This window comes from Ovis canadensis, chromosome 3, assembly GCF_042477335.2.
Source record: "Ovis canadensis isolate MfBH-ARS-UI-01 breed Bighorn chromosome 3, ARS-UI_OviCan_v2, whole genome shotgun sequence".
Classification (NCBI taxonomy): Eukaryota; Metazoa; Chordata; class Mammalia; order Artiodactyla; family Bovidae; genus Ovis; species Ovis canadensis.
The window spans coordinates 2559454-2578028 of NC_091247.1; the positions used below are offsets into that span (position 1 = coordinate 2559454).

The following is an 18575-nucleotide window of genomic DNA, read 5'->3' on the forward strand; positions in this document are numbered from 1 at the left end:
GGGCTGGCACACCAGCCTGGGGGCCCCAACAAAGGGCTCAGGAGCATCAGTGCCCAGGAATGGGGCCGGAGGCGCCTCAGGGGATCCCTGCACCCAGAGCCAAGGCCTGCCGTGCTTGGGGGTGACCGGAGCTCCAGGCTGGGGCTTCAAAACATGGAGAACGCAAGTGCAGCAGCTGGCCCTGCTCTGCAGGCCCAGCCGGGCAGACAGGCAGCTGTCCGGGAGGCGGGAGCCGTGCGGCATTCCGGGCATTTCAGCACCTCTATAAAACCGGAGGGGAGGGGAGGGCGGGTCGGCTTCCCCTCCCTGCTCCCCAGGCTGGGCTGCCCGGTCAGGCGGCCCACCCCACCCAGACCCTGCTAGGTCTCACTGGCACCCGCACCACCTGCTGGGGACAGGGGGCATGCTGCCTGCAGTAGGGGTTGGGTGCCTTGGCCAGGAGCAGTGCCAGCCTCCCTGCCTCTCTGAGCCTCAGTCTTCTCCTCTGTAAAGTGGGGAGAGAAAGAGACGTCCAGCCGCTGACACAGCCCAGAGGGACAAAATAGGAAGAGAGCTTGGCAAGCGCCGGCGCTGAATGAATGTCTGTGTGCGTAAATGGTTTTCAAGATACACGGGGCAGCAGGGCTGAAACTGTGAGCGCTCCCCGCCCCATCTCCAGGGGTCAGGCAGGACAGAGAGCTACACTGTGAATTCAGAGGTAACCCCCGGGGGCAGACACCCTGGCAGGAGGATCCAGGCCTGCTTCCTGTGGGGTCTACGGTGACCCCAGCAAGAGCAGCTGACGGTGGGGTGGTGGGGGGCGTATCAGAGGCCAGCTGGCAGGCAGAGCCCCAGGCAGCGGGGCGGACGGGATGCCAGCTCACGTCTCTGCTGGCTCCGAGCCTGCCCAGGCTGAGCTGGGCTCCCAGCCCAGCTCCCTGCCCTGTGCCTTCAGGGGCAGTGCCACCCCCAAGCAACCAGCCTGCTTCTGCTGCTCTGCGCCCCCTCCCAGCTCCCCAGGCGGATCGCTGCCCTGGCACCAGTGAGAACGGAGGGTCATTCCAGTCCTGTTCAGAGCGTTCCCCCAGGCCGGCTGGTCTGTCTCCAGGCCACCAGGTCTCGGCCGGGAGCACACGCAGGCTGCACCCTGACCTCCGTTCTGCGCTCCACCCCCCTCCTTAGAGGCAGTGAGGGGGTGGTCCTCTGCCTCAGCCCCTCGCCCCAGCCTGGCCACCTGTCTCCCTTCTTCAGGGCGGGCCCCTCCTCAGCCCCCTTCCTCCTTAATCGCTACAACACACGTGCAGCTCCCCCGCACCCCCGGCCCCTCCCCCCTTCTCTTTTTCCCTTCCCCAGGCTCTCAGCCCTGGCCCTGGAGTTCACAGCTGCGAAAAAACACACACACACACTCATGCACAAAACCAACTGTGGGATGTTTTCCCACTTCCGAGTGGGGGGTTGTGGCCCCAGAGAGCTCTGTCCTAGCACCTGACGTCCAATCCATGTCCTCACCGCACGATTTCTGCTCCTCCTGGAAGCCGGGGCTGGGAGGCAGAGGTGGTGACCAGCTCACCGGGAGTCGCCTGCCTCTTACCCAGAGCCGCACGCACGCACGCATGGCAGGGCCTGGTTTTCCCATTTGGAGTGGCACGGGGCTACTAAGTGCCAGGCTGAAGCGCGCTGCCGCCCGCCTCTCCCAACTTTGATTCATTCTTTTCACAGAATCATTCATCCAGCCAGTGTCTGCTGACCACCCACCACGTGCCAGGCTCTGCCCGGGGCTTGGGCGGGGAACTGGCCAACCGAGCCCCGGGCACACAACCCAAGCAGCTCCCCACACACAACCCGAGCAGCTCCGTACAGAGGCGCGGATGCTCGGATGGGAGAGAGCAGCGTGTTGGGGCCTAGTGCAGAGCACGTCGGCTTGCCTGTGCCGGGTGGCGAGCCTTCCCCCCAGACGCAGAGGTGGCGGAAGGGTGCTCTTTCCAGGAAGGCAGGGAGGCCAGGAGGAGGTTCTGGGCGCACGAGGGCGGCTAGGGGTGCTGAGGGGAGATAGCTGGGCAGGGATGGCCTGGGTTCTCCTGGAGACGCTGGACTTCACACTGAGGGTGTGGGTGCCTAGGAAGAAGGCACGTGAGCACAAAAAGATGCGACCACATGTCCCAAGTAGGACTTTTCATTGCAGGCAGCAGAAACAGGCTCCAGCCAGCATACAACGAAACAGAGAGTTTTCTGGAAAGGGTGAGGGAGCTCCCAGGTGGAAGGAAAGGTGGGTCAAGCGCACCCCGAAGGCCAGGAACAAGCCGGCAGCCTCTGCTTGAGGCACCGACTGGTGAGCGTGGGCACCCCTCAGCCTTGCCCCTCCCCCACACACACTTTTCCCATTCTCCAAATTCCAATTCCCAGGAGAACAAACTCCAGAGCAGCCACCCAGTGACCACAGGAACAAGCCTTGTGACACCCGTGGGCGACTCCCAGGGCCGTTCCGGGGCTGTGAGAATGCGCCCGGCGTGCGTCCGTTTATGCAGGCCGAGACAGGTGTCTCCAGGAGCCAGAGCAGAGGCTGCCTCTGCTGGGGACTGCAGGACGGCGCCGCAGTGAAGGGGGCGCGGAGCCGTCACATGCCCTTGGCAAATCCCACCAGGCTGCACGTTATGAGTCTGTGCGTCCTGCTGCAAGTGACATCCTTACACCTGGATGAAACTCAGAACGTGTAACGAAAGCGGTCCTTTTGCTGACAACAAATAAATCAACCCAGCAGTCCTTCCAGGGAAAGAGTCAGCCTGGGGAACTCACACAGAGTCACCCAGAGGTAACTTGGCCAGAGGATGGGGGCCCTCTGCCAGGCAGCTCCCCCCAGGCCTCTTCAAAAAGGGAAGAGTATCTCCCGAAGGAACATTGAGAGGGCTGGCGGAGGCCTTGCCTCGGGGACCCTGATAGAGAAGTTCCTGGTCCGTACGCTTCAGGCTTGAATCAATGTAACCAAACAGAAAGGAAGGTTCGTTTCATTCATTTAGTTACCAAGGAAACCTGTCTGGGGCGAGAGCAGGCGAGCAAGACGTGGACGCCGGCTGGTTAAACGTGAGACTTAGCTGCAAGGCCCTTGTAGTGATTGGCGGTGTGTCCAGTTCTTACAACCCTGTGGACTGTAGCCCGCCAGGCTCCTCTATCCGTGGGATTTCCCAGGCAAGAGTACTGGAGTGTGCGGCCGTTTCCTTCTCCAGGGGAACTGGCTAACCCTTGGGTTCTCCCACCTCTTGCCCCCCTGTGTGACTCAAGTAACAGCGTCTGTTCTTGCTCGTTCTGGGCTCCCCAGCGCCCTGAGGAGGGGCCAGGGTGGAACGTGGCTGGACGTTGGGGACTGTGCTCACGGGGGAGTTTTCTCCAGAGCTGCTGCCTCAGAGGAGAGAAATATGGTCTCCCTGAATCAACAACTCTGACCTATCCCCAAAAAAAACAGAGACAAGTGCTGGTCACATGGCCCGTCAGCTGTTGGACCCTCCCCATGAGCTTCTCGACATGTGCGCTCCCATCCCTGCCTCCTTCAAGGCATTTAAGCCGCAGCTGCCACCGGGGCCCCCACTGGAAGGAGCAGTCCGTCTCTCTCTCTTCTCCCTGCCCTGGGGACCCCGGCGGCCGGCACCCCGCCCCTCCTCCCCAGCCCATGGGGACGCTCATGGCTAAACTGCTGCTGCCCACAGTCAGCAGCCTGGCCTTCCTCCCCACGGTCAGCATCGCTGCCAGAAGGCGGTTCCACATGGAGGCCATGGTTTACCTCTTCACCACTTTCTTTCTGGCGGTAAGTCTCGGGGAGAGGACCCCACCGTCCACCCAGCGCACCTTCCCAGGGACGGAGGTCGGGGCTGCCTTCTCACCACTTCCCTGTGTTGGGTTATGGAGGAAAGTGACGGGGGGTGAAAGAAAAAGCCCAGGAGGGAGGGCTGGGGACCCCTTCGCTTCCCTGGACCCCAGTTTTCCCATCTGGGCCAGGAAGGCCCTCCAGGGTTGGTGTGAGTAAGACCAAGCCCACAGGGGCCAGGGACAGTCGGTCCAGGCCCGGCCCCTCCAAGGTTCCCCTCCTCCTGTCTCTGGCCGATCCCCCCCAGGTGGCTCCTGGCTCTGGCTCCCCGCCCCGCCCCCGGTACCCCGGGCCCCGCAGGGGGGCTAGCAGGGCCCAGAGAGCATGAGGAGCCAAGGAATCTGCCTCCGGGACGCGGCAGCAGGCCTCGGCTCCGGACGGCCTGCTCACGTGCGCGCGTCTCCCCTTCGTGGGGCCTGCACTTCTCTCTGGGCCCTTCTCGCTCTATTAATGCTTCTGGCTGCTGGCTCCTGGCCCCTGCTCCCTGCCGCCGCCCCCACCTCCCTGTGGGTCTCCCTCTGATTCTCTCACTGACTCCCTCTGGGCCTGCTTCTCTTTGTTTCTCCGTCTGTGTCTGGCTCCCTCTCGATTTCTGGAGCTGCACGCCCATGGAACGGACTTTCTGCGTCTCCGGGTCCCTCCCTCCCTGGCCTCGTCCCCCTCAGCCTCCGTGCGTCTTCCTGGCTCTATGGATCCATCCCGCTGGCTTCTGTCTAGCTGTCTGTCCACCTCCCTACATATGCACTCTCTCTGTGATCAGTCATCCATACATGTATGTTACCAGTCGCCTCTCTACCTGCCTGTCCAGCCATCCACCCACCCACTCGTCATCTCTCTATGCCTTAGTGCCGTCCTGCCCCTTACCCCTGTCCCTCTGAAGCTCCTTCCACCACTCTCCCCAGTGGACCCCCCTGAGGGGCCCCGCTGACTCCCCAGCATACTCCATCAGTCCCAGCCTTGACTGAAGCCCACCTCCCTGGGGCGGCATGCTCGGGGGGAGGTCAGTGACCCCGAGCTCTGTGTGGGAGGTGGCCTGCCCCCTGCCCCGGGCAGCTCGATTCCCCAGCACCAGCCCCTCCCTGCTCATTCGCGGCATCTTCCCTCCCCCCTTCAGGACCCCGGCTTGGGTGAGGGCCAGGAGGTCTGCCCAGCAGGTGGGAGACTGGGGCCAAGCAGGCAGGGGGCTTCTCCGCAGGGACGAGGGCCTGCGGCCGGGCAGAGGAGCCGAGGTCTCGTCCTCCAAGAGCCCACGATAGACCCGGCCCAGGAAACCACGGTCACTGCCGGGCCCCCCCTCCCTGCCGGGGTGAGCTGGCCCCGCAGCTGCCTTCGAGGCTGGCTTCAGAGGCCTGCTCCACCCACCCCACCAGCCCCACCCTGCCCCGCCAGAGGGACAGGGCCAGCTGCCTCCATGACAAATGTCCTCTGGCCATAAAGACTCGCTCAGCCCCTTTCTCCGGAGCCCCCGGAGGCACCATCGCTCCCCTTTGAATTCTGTGTTGGTGTACAGCCGATACCATCCCCGCTTCTGCCTCCCACGTGGCATCTTCTGTGTCCCGACCAGAAGGTGTGAGCCGGCTGGACGCCCCGCTGTGCGCCCAGTCCCGTGGAACTCCCTGGCCCACACCACCCCATGGGCGAGGGGCTCTGGTCACCACGTGACAGAAGCCCCCCCTGGCCCCAGGGGCCGTCAGCTGCCCCTCCGAGCTCGCGGCCAGGACCTGAGACCATGCATTCCCTGCCAGGCCCCCAGCCCCACACCCCACCCCCACCCAGCCAGGGCCACACGGAGCCACGTCCTGGCAGATGCAGAGGCCGAGTGCCCACTGCCGCGCCTCCCTGCTCCTGGGCACGTGGTCCCTCCTTGAAGCTGACCTGCCCCACCTGTCCCGCAGCAGTGAACCATGGGCCCAGGGGGCAGGTCCCTTCCTGGGCCAGCTCTCCTCCAAACTGCTCCAAACCCCGCCTCCTTGAATCCGAGTTCACAGGCAAGCCTTTGGCCGAGGGCAAGCCAGCTCTGCTGCGAGCTGGGGTCATGGCTGGGACAAGGCAGTCGGGATCGAGGGCACAGACCGCATCCAGAATTTCAGAGCGATGAGGTCTTCCGTCCCACACAGTGACCCGTGTATTACGGGAGCTTTGAATACATAAGAGACAGCGGACGATGGGACTGGGCTGGGGCTGGGGCTGGGGGAGAAGGGGACCCGCGTCACTCTCAGAGTCTGGCCCTGCCGGCCAGAGCCGTGCAGGGGGGCAAGCGTTCTCCTTCCTCTATCCTGGTGGGGTGAGCACCCTAATCAGGCCCCACCTGAAGCTTCTGCTCTTTCCTGTGCCAGTCATATCCACCACCTGGCTCCTCCCCTTCACCTTTTCTTTCCCTGTGTCTCTTCAAAGGGCGTGGCACCCAAAGCTCAGCATGGTCCTGTAGTTAGGTCTGACCGGACAGACAGGAGCAGCACTCTCTCCTCCCCTGCTCTGGACACTATATCTCTGTTAATGCCGCCTCGGTGCCCGCAGCTTTAGGTCGCATACAGCTGCAGCCAGTGGAAGCTCTAAGCTGCCCTCACCTTGGCTCGAGGCACCAGGTAACCCAAGGCTCCCTCTGACCCCACCCCACCCCCCACCACAGCGCCCCTGGCATCTCCAGACGTGGACTGCCCTCCTGCACGCCTCTCCATCCTGCTGAGCCGGGTTAACCAAGAGTCCATTGTGCTGGTCCCCAAGACTGTTTATGCCCTTGAGCTTGTCAAAATAATTACATCACATAATTAAATATTGCTGAAAATGATGAAACATGTAAGCCAAAGGAGAGAGTTGTCCAGAAATAAGTGGACGGCTTTGAGAATACTGGCCCTTTGCTTTCAAAGTTGATGTGGAGAGACGACCGTCGGAGTCAGGCCGGGGGCTGAGACGAGGCGCCGAGTTCAGCGCCTGCACACGGGTGGGTGTGGGGTTGGTGAGGGGGGGCGTCTCTGCCATCTGTCCTCACTCAGACAGAACCTGAGAGTCGCCAGCCGGTCGTTCTCAAAATGGGTTTCCTTCTGGCAGCACCCTGAGACCAGCCTGGGAGCTTCTTAAGAAAGCAAGCCTCCAACCTCCACCCTGACCGGCAGACAGGGCAACTTGCAGGCTAGGTCTGCGCCTGCGTCTTCACCAGCCCCCCTCCCAGGGCTCCAGAGGCTCAGTGGTCAGAAGGGTCACTTGCGGGAGAGGAGGTGTCCCCACTCTGACCAGGGGAGAGCAGACTGGAACCCAAGGGAAAAGGCTCTGGCCTCAGCTGAGCAGATGCTGGGGGAACGTGTGGAGCGTGTGGGAGGGCCCCCACCTCAGTGGGGCTTTGGGGGACCCTATGGGAGAACGGTTCAGAGCGCCCCCATTTTTCAGATGGGGAGACAGAGGCCTGGGACCGTTCAGCGGCCCGCCCGAGGTGCCGGCTTGCAGGACCTGGGGCCCCGGCGCTCTGCCTCCCTGCTGACCCCCCGTCGTGGCCCCCGCAGCTCCACCACGCCTGCGCCGGGCCCGGCCTCTCGCTGCTTTGCCTCCTGCGCCACGACGTCCTGGAGTACTTCAGCATCTACGGGACGGCCCTCAGCATGTGGGTCTCACTGATGGGTGAGTGGCCGCCGCCCGCAGCCCAGCCCTGCACGAGGGGGTCAGGATGCCCCACTGCCCGCCGTCCACCCAGGCCGGCCTGCTGACAGCCCACCCCTCCGCTCCCCTGAGAGAAAGCGCACGCAGGACGTCAGTGCCTCGACTCCCATTTTTCATAACCATTGGAAACCGTGCGTCTAGAAAAGGCCCCTCACCTCACCCCGCTCTCTCCCCCGCAGCGCTGGCCGACTTCGATGAGCCTAAGCGGTCCACTTTCGTGATGTTTGGCGTCCTGACCATCGCCGTGCGGATCTACCACGACCGCTGGGGCTACGGGGTGTACTCTGGCCCCATCGGCTCGGCCATCCTCATCATCGCGGCCAAGTGGGTGCGTACGTGCGAGCCTCAACGCTCGGGCCGCCTCCCCTGGCGGAGACTCTTCCCTCTCGGGGTCTCAACCCACCTCCCATCTCGTGGGTCAGCAGGCTGGACACAGGGCCTCAGCTAACGCACAGGAAGTGACTGTCGGCTGCCCCCGCCTTGCAGACCTAGTTTGTATCATGTCTGGACTCACCAGCGCTGGATCTAACCCAAGTTACTTAATCTCTCTGCCGCATTTTCCGTATCTGTGAAATGGGTGTTACGGTTCAGTACCTGCTTCACAGGGGTCGGTTCAAAGATTAACTGAGATAAAGCACTCCAAGGACTGGCATGGAACCTGGCTTTTAATATGCTCAGCAAATAGGAGCTGCTATTATAGGCATCGCTATCGTTATTATTATTGAAGAGAATGGCTGGTTTAGAGATGCAGCGTCAATTGGAAGTGGCCTGGGTTAATCTGGGAAGACTTCCTGGAGGAGGTGAGCCTTGAGCCTGGTTCCAATGAAAAGGGAGGATGTAGTATGAGGTCCACAGGAAGACGGGGTCACTCGTGAGCACGCAAGCAGCCTGAGCCAGAGTTTCCAACACCGATGGCCCTTCGCTGGGCACACAGGAATCTAACACTCACAAGGCCTTTTACATACGGTCCCCAGGCCTCGCCCATCCAAGGGCCCTCCTGGCTGCAAGGACTGAAACCCACGCAAACTAGTCCAAGTGAAAGAAGGTGTTTGGCAGAGTAGACCCAGGGTACTTCCTGGGCCCCCAGGGCAGGGTTAAGGAACTGCGCCTCGAGGGGACCAGACACAGACCTGGGAAAGAGGTGGGGCTGGGCAGAGGATGAGAAGGTGCCCAGTGACCCACTGTGCAGTCTGGGGAGGGAAAATGAAGTCCTGGGGGTGAGCTTTCCAAACGCTGCCCTCCTCCCTGTGCCCAGAGAGTGGAGGATTTAGTTTGCCGTCTGGTTAGTGAAGAAAGCAAGGCTGGGAGGTCAGCGACTTGACAAGAAGTCACGGCAGGACAAGCAAGGCCAGGCTGTGACTCCTCACATCTCGGGCAAGCCAAGCTGGCCCCACGCTGACCCGGGAGGCCCTCAGAGAGGCGAGGGGAGGCAGCGCGCTGGGGTCTGACTTGTCTGGACCCGAGGAAGGGCCACGTTAATTAACATTCTGGAATGCATAAACACAGAGAGCTCCCCTCTCTGATAATTCACTCCCTCCCTGGCAGGAAGTGGGATAAAGGCTCCTTGTTCTGCCCTGAAGGGCTGTCCCTCCTCCAGAATCTTGACCCGTCTGGCTCTGGGCTGGATTCTAATTAGCCGGGAGAGAAGTCCCTTGCCTGTGCCCCCGTGAAGCCCCACGGGGACCCAGGCTGCCTGCTTCCCTCCATCTGGGGCTCAGATTGTGTTTTCTAGACCATTGAATGTGCAGCTTATTTTGGCTTTTCCAGGGCGGTTGTTTCCTGGAATGAGGGTGCATTTTTCTCCCGGAGCCTCGTCCCTTCCTGAGCAACGGTCAGGGAGAGGAAGGCAGAGAGATGGGTGACCAGAGCTGGGGGAGGGGCCAGGCCGGGCACCCCCTGGGGCAGGGGCCTCGAGTTCCAAGGTGCTGGGTGGGCTGAAGGAGGCCTCCTGGGTCCCCGGGCACCTGCGCTCAGAGTCACACTGTCTAGCCGTGCCCGCACACCACCTGCGACTTTGCAGGTCCTGAGTCCTCACCAGTGGTGGAAAATTCCAGAAAACTTAACACCAGATATCGGTGCAGGATTTATTTCTCTGCAAAACCGGCCCTGACCCAGCAGGAAGCTACTCACAGTCTCTGTGAGACGCTGGAGGTGGGGTGTCCGCCACCCAGAGCGTGTGTGACAGCGGGCTCCCTTGCTGGAATCCGAAACGCCCTGCCGGCTGTGGCAGTCGCGGCTCGGGTTCTCTGGACGTGGACCTGCTTCTTCTTCATCTGTTTAGCGAATGTGAACCCACGTCTCTACTTTCTACTTGAGTCTTACTCTAGGCAGCCCAGCTGAGGCACAGCCGTCTCACGTGCTGGGAAGGTTTGTCTAAGAAATGCTATGATGAGTCGGTCCACTTTGAAAGTGGCCAGAGGTCTCGCGGGGTCGGCCACACGCACCCCACTCTCTCCTGCGGTCACGCTGGAGGGCGGGTCCCACACCGCCGTCACCCTTTGGCTGGAGAACACCATGCAACTGGTCTCCTGGGGCTGGAAATTTGAAGGGTTTCTCCAAGAGGCAGATGGGGCAGGGGGTCTTTCTGGGGTCAAGGGGCTGAGGGCAGCCGCAGTCCGCCCACCCAGGCAGGGCCTCCCGTGGGTCCTGCAGCCATGGAGCCCGATGCGTCTGGGCCCCTCCCCGAGCCCCGCTCCCCGCCCCCCCGAGGGTGCCCGGGGTGCGAGTGCCCGCGGCCGGGGCCTGAGGCTCTCCCTTTGGCCCCGTCCCCGCAGCTGCAGCAGATGAAGGAGACGCGGCGCCTGTTTCCGGACAAGAGCGTGTACGCCCAGCAGATAGGCCCCGGCCTCTGCTTCGGGGCCCTAGCCCTCATGTTGCGCTTCTTCTTCGAGGTATTCTGGGAGGGGGTGGGGAAGGAGCCCCCCACAAAGGCCCTGGCCAGCCCCAGCCTGCTTGGCCTGAGGCTGGATGGGGCCGCACCCCTCCAGGAGGCTCCAGCAGCACCCCACTCCTGCTGACACCAGCACCCCCGTTCAGTCACAGCCTGGTCCTTCCCCGGCACCACCAGCATCTCCAGGGGCGGGGGGTACAGACAGCTTGCACTTGGTTGGTGCACAGCCCTGAAGGAGCCACACCTGGAGGAGGGGGGAAGAGGGGAAAGTGGGGGGAAGACATGGCGGGGGGAGGAGCCCCACCCCACCGGCAAAGCCCTGGTGAGTCAGCACAGACCTTCGGTGGTCTAGGCATGGAGGGCAAGACCACCATGCGCTGGACAGTGACAGGAAGCCTCTTCGGGGGGATACTTGGCCAGACTCCCAGGGACGAGCTGGGTGGTTGGGGAGGGGCACGCTGACCCTGGCAAGTGCCAGGTCTCACCAGGCCCGAAGCCCAGGGCGGGGGGGGCGGGGGGAGTGTGACGGGTGGAGGAAGACTGGCCTTGGGGCGGGGGCTGAGGCCACAGACGGGTCCCGCTCCGCCCCCGCAGGACTGGGACTACACCTACGTCCACAGCTCCTACCACTGCGCCCTGGCCATGTCCTTCACCCTGCTGCTGCCCAAGGTCAACAAGAAGGCCGGAAGTGCAGGGGCCCCCGCCAAGCTGGACTGCTCCACCCTCTGCTGTGCCTGCATCTGACCGTGCATTCTGGCTCTGAGCCCCGCCCTGCCCTGTCCCCGGCCTGCCAAGAGCGCCCCGTCCTGCCCGACCTGGAGGAACATCCCTCCTCGGAGCCTGAGGCCTCTCCAGGGCTTCGGGAAGCACAGGCCGGGCGCTTCTTGAGAACCCACTCATTTGGTTTGTACTGGGTGCTAAGCACCACGCTGGAAAGAAAAGAACTTTCTCCCTTCTCCTAGGCCAAGGTCCTGGCAGATGGGAGTGTCTGCAGAGCCCTGGAGCCAGCATCTGTCCCCCTACAACCCGCCCAGTCCCAGCGACAAGGGGCCTGCCCGCCGCCCCTGGCCTTGTGCTCCCCACGTCACCTGCCACCTGCTTTCTCTTGGCAACCGGTCTCCCCACTCCTGAGCTGTGCCTTAGGCTCAGCTCACCAGGGTCAGCCAGGCCACTCTGGCGCTTGCTGCCCTTCCCGCCAGGCCCCTGAATCAAGCCATCTCCATGTCCTGTCCACCCTCATCATTTCATCCAGTCCTCAAAGCAAGTCTGAGTAGATGGCAAGTTCAAGGCACAGAGGTACCCTACTTTGATGGGAGAGAAGGTTGGAAAGTGATGTAGGGTTAAGGTTATAGTATGAAAGTCACTCAGTCACGTCCAACTCCGAGACCCCATGGACTGTAGCCTGCCCGGCTCCTCTGCCCATGGGATTCTTCCGGCCCAGAGCTCGAGACGGCAGCACTGACCTCAGCCCACAGTCACCGGGCCTGGCACCACTTAGGGGAACCTCACTCAGGAGTGCCCTCAGGGCTTTCGAGATCCCACCCAGGGTGGGCCCGGGTCCAGAACCCCTAGCAAGACCGCCGGGCCCCCAGACTGGCCCCACGGGGCAGGGCTTGCCGCCATGTGCAGAGGTCAGCCCGCTCCCATTCAGGGCCCGCTGGCACCGCCCGGCGGTGGGGGCGGGAGCTGGCTGCCCAGACATCACCTCACAAAGCCGAGGCTCCCAGCTTCCCGAATGATCCGGGCACATCCATCAGGCAGGAAGTTACCTACACCTGTCTGGGGCCTGTTTGTGTTTCCAGACGTGCAGCTACCCACGTCTGTGCCCACCACAGAGGGCAGCCCCTGGCGTGTCCTCAAGTCACCCCAGCCACGCTTCAGGGGCCGGGAGAGAGCTGGCCCCGAGGGCGGGGGACCAGGCGGACCCCACAGCCCAGCCTCCGTGTGTCCGTGGGCCCCCTTGACTGCCCAGGGGTCCCGCATCCTGGGGGGCCTGGACACCCACAACCCGGCCCTGGCCCCACCCCTTTCCGCTAGCGACAAAGTAGCCTGCCTGCACTCAGGGTCCTCGCCAAGCCTCGTGGGGCGAGAGCTGGCTCGTCACAGCTCCAGGGCCATCAGCCAGACGCGGCCCCACAGGCGGGCCCAGGGGCGGGCAGGTGACGCCTTGATCGGCTTCGGGCTTGCTATGGGGGTGTGAGCACACGTGTGCACACACAGACATGCACACACACCTGAAGAGACTTCAGGTCTGCCCCTCTGGTCCCGTCTCCCAGTTCTGCAGGGGGAGATTCCCGGCTCAGCACCAGGTGGTAAGGACAGGCTCTGGGGGCCGCTCGGGTCGGGGGAGCCAGGCAGCATCACTCCATAAATCTGCAAGGTGGCTGGCCTCTGCCCACTGCCTGCCGCCATCCCCCGACCATCCCCTCAACCCATCACCTCCCGCCCAGCCCCCCCGGGCCCCCCCAGCGAGCACGCCCCGGCTCCCAGCCCCGCGGCAGTGCAGCGCCTGGAAAGTTGGAGGCCGCAGCCTGCTCCCGAGCAGGGAGGAGGCAGGGGCCTGCCAGGCGCGTAGGGGCTGCACCCACAGGCTGCTCACTGCGGCTGCCCTGATTTATGAGGCCGTCTGGGAGCCTGGCCAAGTCTGTAAGTCATGGACAATTAGGAGGCGCGCTCCAGGCCTCAGCCCCGTCTGCCTCTCGGGCTCCAGGCCCGACTGCTCCCCTCCTGAGCACCGCTGGCCCCCGCGGAGAACCCCTCGGAGGGTCCCAGGGGCGGGTCCTGAGCCCACTTTGCAGATGAGGACCCTGACGGCCAGGGAGGTGGCAGCTGGCCCTCGTCCCTTGGGCACAGACCACTGAGTTGGTAGTGGTGCCCGGGGTCTTGCCAGACATCCCAGAGGCGTCTTCTTCTGGCTTGAAGGAACACTTTGGCATCTTGTGGGGTGAAGGGGTCTACCCAAGGGGCTGAGGGGTCTACCCAAGGGTCAGAGGGGAGTGCCCAGGAAGGGGACCGGGAAGAGAGGCAGCCTCCTCCACACCTCAAGACCGACGAGGACCAAGTGCTATCGCCTTCAGGCTCCAGCACCTCCAATCAGTGTCAGGGACTCCTGGGGTCTTCAGGTCCCTGGAATCTGAGACTCAGGTCCCTGGTGCAGGAAGCGCCCCACCCCAGGCCATCCCGGGCCACCTTGGGCTCCAGACAGGACTGCCTCTCCCACCCAGCCCCGAGGCAGGGAGGACTGGGGTCCCCGAGTCCTGAGACTTCCAACAGTGAGTGCCTGAAAACATCCTCTGAGATGTCACTGGAGGCCGCGAGCGGTGACGTGCTGCGGAACTTGCTTTAACGGTAGAGACGCTCCCCCGGCCCAGGCAGCATCCGCCAGACGCACAGGCCCTTGAGCCTCTCAAACGCGCCTGGCAGAGCTGGCTCTTTAAATGCCAGCTGAGTCTAATTGATCTGAACATCAATAGCCACACGGGTAGGGTTGCAGATAAAATACAGGATGCCTGGTTCTATTTGAATTTCAGATAGTAGATGATTATCTTGCCTCAGTGTGTCTTAAATTTGGGGCACGCTTGCAGGAGACCTACCTAAAAATGACTCTCTTCCTCTGAAATTTAAATGTAACCCAATGTCCTGTGTTTTATGGGGCATCCAGCCCCCACGGCTAGCAGCTCCCCGCACGGCAGGGCATCTGCAGAAGGATGGGCAGCTCCCTGGACATGTGGGTTTGGGTGCCCAGGGTTCACCTAGGCGACACAGTCAGGGAGGCTGCAGCGCCCAGTGCAGGCGAGGCAGGGGCTGGGCGAGGCGGGGGCTGGGCCGGTATAGGCCCACACTGGCCTCTCGGGGCCTGGGCTCGGCTTCCAGACCCTGCGGAGTAGCCGATGCCCTGCCGAGCACACGGATGCCCCGGGCCCAGGCACATGGCCGCCTCTCCCCAGCACACTCGCAGCCCCGTCGGGGGAGGAGGAGGGGGGCGTGGCGCACACCTCCGGCGGCCCAAACGGAGAAGTATTATAAACATTTGCAACAACGTAGACAAAACAGTCTATTGTAGCGGGCCCCTCCGCCTCCCCCAGGAGCTGGGGCGAGGCTGGCATGGCGAGGGGAGGGCTCGGCCCCCGCCAGGGCGTCCTCTGTTTGCACAAGCGGAGGTGTTTTCGTCTGAGGGCAGTCTGCACGCTGTAGCCTTTGTCGTGTCTGCTACTGAGATTTCCTGTCTCTGCTACTCTCTTCCCCAGGAAGACCATCTGAAACCCAAAACTTCTACTGCCCCTTTTTAGAAACGGCTTTGCGGCTCGCCGTCTCCTGCATCCCTGCCTGTTCCGCCTCCTGCTGCGCGGGGCTGCTGCGGTTGTAGTTAGGGGAGGCCTGCTGGGTGCTGGTGCTGGGGCAGGAATTCGCCCTGGTCTCCGCCGCAGGGTCTTGGCGGCAGGAGCTGCAGGGAGGAGGGCCAGGTATGTGGGCAGGACGATTCTGCAGAGTCGGCAGGAAGCCCCGGGGTGTAAAACTCAGGCCTGCAGTTTAGCTGGTTGGCGCGGCTGTGAGCTGAGAGCCGGGGTCCGCAGAGACACATGGCCCATGCCCTCAGGGACCTGGCCACCCCTCTCGAGGCTCTGTGCCCTGGAGCCTGGCTCTTCCCATCCCTGCGCCCGCTTTCCCCACTTTGACGGGGAGCGGCAGCCTCTCCCCGCCCGACGCTCAGGCCCATGAAGGTGAATTAGGTCAGAGGCTGGCTGGACTGAAGAGGTCTTGGGAATGAAGGGAAGGAGGCAGAAGCAGGAGGCGGGAGGTGGGGCCAGGGGCGCTGGGAGGCAGTCAGGGTCCCACCTGTAGTTTCCCACTGCGTCCCCAGGCAGGCTCACTGAGTCCCCCGGGTCCTCTCCCCCTCAATTCGTCCATTTGTAATAGCGCTCACTTCGCGTGGGTTTTTCCAAGATTAAATGAGATTATTGAGAGCAGAGCACCAGAGAGTGTTTCTTTAAACGTCACCACTTAGTGGTGTCGCTGTCATCCTCAGTGGTCACGGACGGAAAAGGAGTCTCTCGAAGGTAAGCAGAGGACCCTGACTCTCGGGGGACGCTCACCCCCAAACACTCCCATTGGACAAGGAAACAAAATGCTTCAAGACAAGCGTTTATTATGCATGAAGGGATTAAGCAAGGCAGGCTGCTCGGAAGAGGCAGGTTTGAGGCCGAAACTAGCAATGCAAGTGGACGGAACCATGTGGGCCTTCGCACACCTGGCCCTCGGACCTCTCCGGGGATGGCTTCCCAGTTCCGCACTCGGAGTGTAACCGTCTCCCTGAGCTCCTGCACCCTTCCTCAGAGCGGAGAGAAAACCGCTGCTGACCTGAAGGAGAGACGGTGCCAACAGCTGAGAGGGGAACGGTCCCTGCTCCAGTCGCTGGCGTGGGTGCCACGGAAATCACCGAGACGCATCCCGGGAGCTCCAAGGAGCGCTGGCTCAGGACATCTCGGCACAGGAAGAATTCAGAGAGAGGCAAAGCGAGAGAACGGCGATTTAGGAGAGCAGGACGCTTAGGAGGCTTACGAGTGGGTGGGCGAGAGGGAGCCGCACCCCGAGAGCTTAGTGGGCTGCAGTGTTGCAATCAAAGGCAAAGTTTGGGGGGAGAAGACCCCCTTCTTCCTCCCTCTCGAGGAGACCTCACGCTTGCATCATCAGCCCCCCTCCACGTCAGGCAGCAGGGTTGCCTTGTCCGCACGTGGTCAAGCCAGGACCGTCTCGGCACCATGTAAATGAGCAGAAGGTGGTGACGTAAGCTACAACAGGCGAAGGGCCTCAGGTCTCGGTAGGATGCCGCCTTTCCCTTATATTCTTGTTTCCAGTGTGCCCCGAGGAGCATGTCCTAGGAATCGTTAACTCGCTGAGCTCCCGGGCAGGGTGTGGGGCTCACGCCACCGTGGTTTTATGGTTCCGGGGCACATCTCGGGCTTCTGCCACACGGCTTTGTTGCTCGGCAAGCCAGCTTGGTTTTGTGGTCACGCGAACCTGCTTTCTTGAGTGATCATTAACTTCCACGGGTCTCCAGGACTTTTTTTTCTTTACTTAAAATCCCCTAGCGGGATTAACTGTGTAATCCCCCTCTACTCTGCCCCTAACACCAGAACAGGGCTTCCCTGGTGGTGGTAAAGGGTCCGCCTGCCAAGGCAGGAGACACAGGACATGTGGTTCGATCCCTGGGTCGGAAAGATCCCCTGGAGAAGGAAATGGCAACCCACTCCGGTATTCCTGCCTGGAGAATCCCATGGACAGAGGAGCCTGGCAGGCTTCAGTCCATGGGGTCGCAGAGAGTTGGACACAACTGAGCGCAGGTCACCAGGGCAAGAGAGGTGATTTCGTCTGGCGACTCAGGGTCCAGAGGCAGAGGAGGAAGCCGGCCGCCCTGCGTGGGCACCGAGCGGTCCCCCAGCCCCTCGGTTCACCAGGAACCAGGCAGACCTTCCAACTTCCACGGTCTAGCGGGGACAGCAGAGCCAGGAATAAGAGGCGAGGGCTGGGGGTCAGGAACATCCCTGCAGAGGGTGTGCTGTTCACTGACTTCAAGGAGACGGGGCGGAGCTCCAGGAAGAGGGTGAAAGGTCAAACAGGTACATCTGGGAACCGCAGGGTCTGAGTGGCCATGGATGGCTGTGGACAGGGCGAGGTTGAGAGTGGATGGATGGCTCCCGAGGGCCCAAAGGCTCTGTGGGAGGATTTTAGGGGGTCAGGTCCCACTGCTGTGAGAAGGGGGGCAAAGCCCAGGGAAAACAACAGAGGCTGCCTCCCAGCAGGAGGCCCCGGTGGGCCTGGTGAGGGCAGAGGAAGGGGGTGTGGGGGAGAGGGCAGTCCCTGAAAGAGGGCAGGCAGTGGGTGCACCGGGCTGGCGAATGCTTGCTGGCCGCCTGGCTGCCCCCCAGGGAGGTGTGTCCGTATCCTCTGAGAGTCCAGGAAAGTCATCGGAAGCTTCTGAACAGTTGGTTGTGCCAGCTAGCGTAGAGTCACGGCCAGCCCCAGGTCGTGGTCCCTCACCCTCCTGCATGATTGTGGGGAGGCGGAGAGAGAGGTGAGGACCGGCTGGCCCAGCGGGCAGCGGGTACCACGCATGCCAACGTCATGCCCAGAGGGGCCAGGAGGCATCTGAGTCCCTCTGAAGTCTGAGAGCTCAGTTGGAGGGTCTGAATCCGCACCCAGCTCATACTTACCCAGTGTGGGTCAGACCAGTAAATAGGCACCTCTTTCCATATCTGCTGTGGTGACTCCTGGAAGAGCCCATGCTTGATAGATGGCTGGTCTGTGACCTCAGAGGCTTTAGCCTTGACCCCTGGCTGACTTGTCCTCGCAAAAGCAAGAGAAAGGGGAAGGGGCCGGCTTGGAGTGCCCACTCCCAGGGGCCATGCAACCCTAGGCGGCCTTCAGCTCCCAATATCTCCAGAAACAGGGGCCCCTGCTCATCCTGCTGGGGCCATCCAATGGCACCTCCCCTGTGTCCCTGCCCCGGCTCAGGAGGGCCTGCAGAGGCACACAGGAGCCCCTTCCACCAGCGAAGGGGCGCCATGCTGTGGAGTACCGCCCCTCCCCCACAGTGCAGAAGCAGAGGCTAGCGGCTCCACCTAGTCCTCCGGGAACTGGGCCACAGCTGGAGAGACTCAGGGCCCAGGCCAGGAGGCAGCCAGAGGCGGCTGCGACCACCCCACGTTCAGGGCCAGCCTGGGGGCCGTGGAGAAGGAAGCGGCCGGCGAGTGCCTACAGCCGCACATCCAGCCTGCCGGCCGCCTTGTCTCCCATCAGGGCGGCTGGGCCCCCGGCGCCTTCACCGGGAACTTTTCGTTCTCATGGGAGCCTGTTGGCTGAGAGCCCCAGGTGGAGCCCAGTGAGCGGGCGGCCGTGGCCACATCTGGAAGAGGTTTGGCAGAGCCCCGGGCTCCCCGCGCCACAGCCGCCAGCCTCGGAGCTGCAGCTGATAAGCGCCCGCCACCGGCTGGGACTCCAAGAACCTGTTGGGCCCAGACTCACAGCCCCAAGTCCAGGGGTGGGCGAGGGGGCCAGGGGCACGGGGCACTGTGCCAGTTCCAGAAATCGCATCACGGCAGGCCCCAGTCGGCAACCTCACTGGCTCCAAGGGCCGGCTCATCCCTGCTGCAAACGCCTGCTTTTCTGCACGAGGTTCCCAACGCTGTGTCCTAGGGATGG

General features: G+C 62.7%; 2 protein-coding genes and 1 long non-coding RNA gene across 3 annotated transcripts in view; 2 read left to right on the plus strand and 1 right to left on the minus strand.

The window, feature by feature from the left end:
- Positions 1-7998, minus strand: part of ADAMTSL2 (ADAMTS like 2) — a 47211-nt gene extending 39213 nt beyond the window's left edge. The window contains exon 1 of the mRNA XM_069579845.1: positions 7642-7998. The gene's annotated coding sequence lies outside the window, so the exon portion shown is untranslated. The remainder of the gene's footprint in view (positions 1-7641) is intronic.
- Positions 1366-2739, plus strand: LOC138435352 (uncharacterized). Its single transcript, XR_011255052.1, has 2 exons — positions 1366-2245; positions 2383-2739. It is a non-coding gene; the product is annotated as an uncharacterized lncRNA (long non-coding RNA).
- MYMK (myomaker, myoblast fusion factor) lies at positions 3405-11667 on the plus strand. Its single transcript, XM_069579848.1, has 5 exons — positions 3405-3775; positions 7333-7447; positions 7666-7814; positions 10261-10377; positions 10971-11667. Exons 1-5 carry the CDS (start codon positions 3482-3484, stop codon positions 11118-11120), a joined length of 825 nt encoding a protein of 274 aa, XP_069435949.1. The 5' UTR covers positions 3405-3481; the 3' UTR covers positions 11121-11667.
- Positions 11668-18575: the final 6908 nt, after the last annotated feature.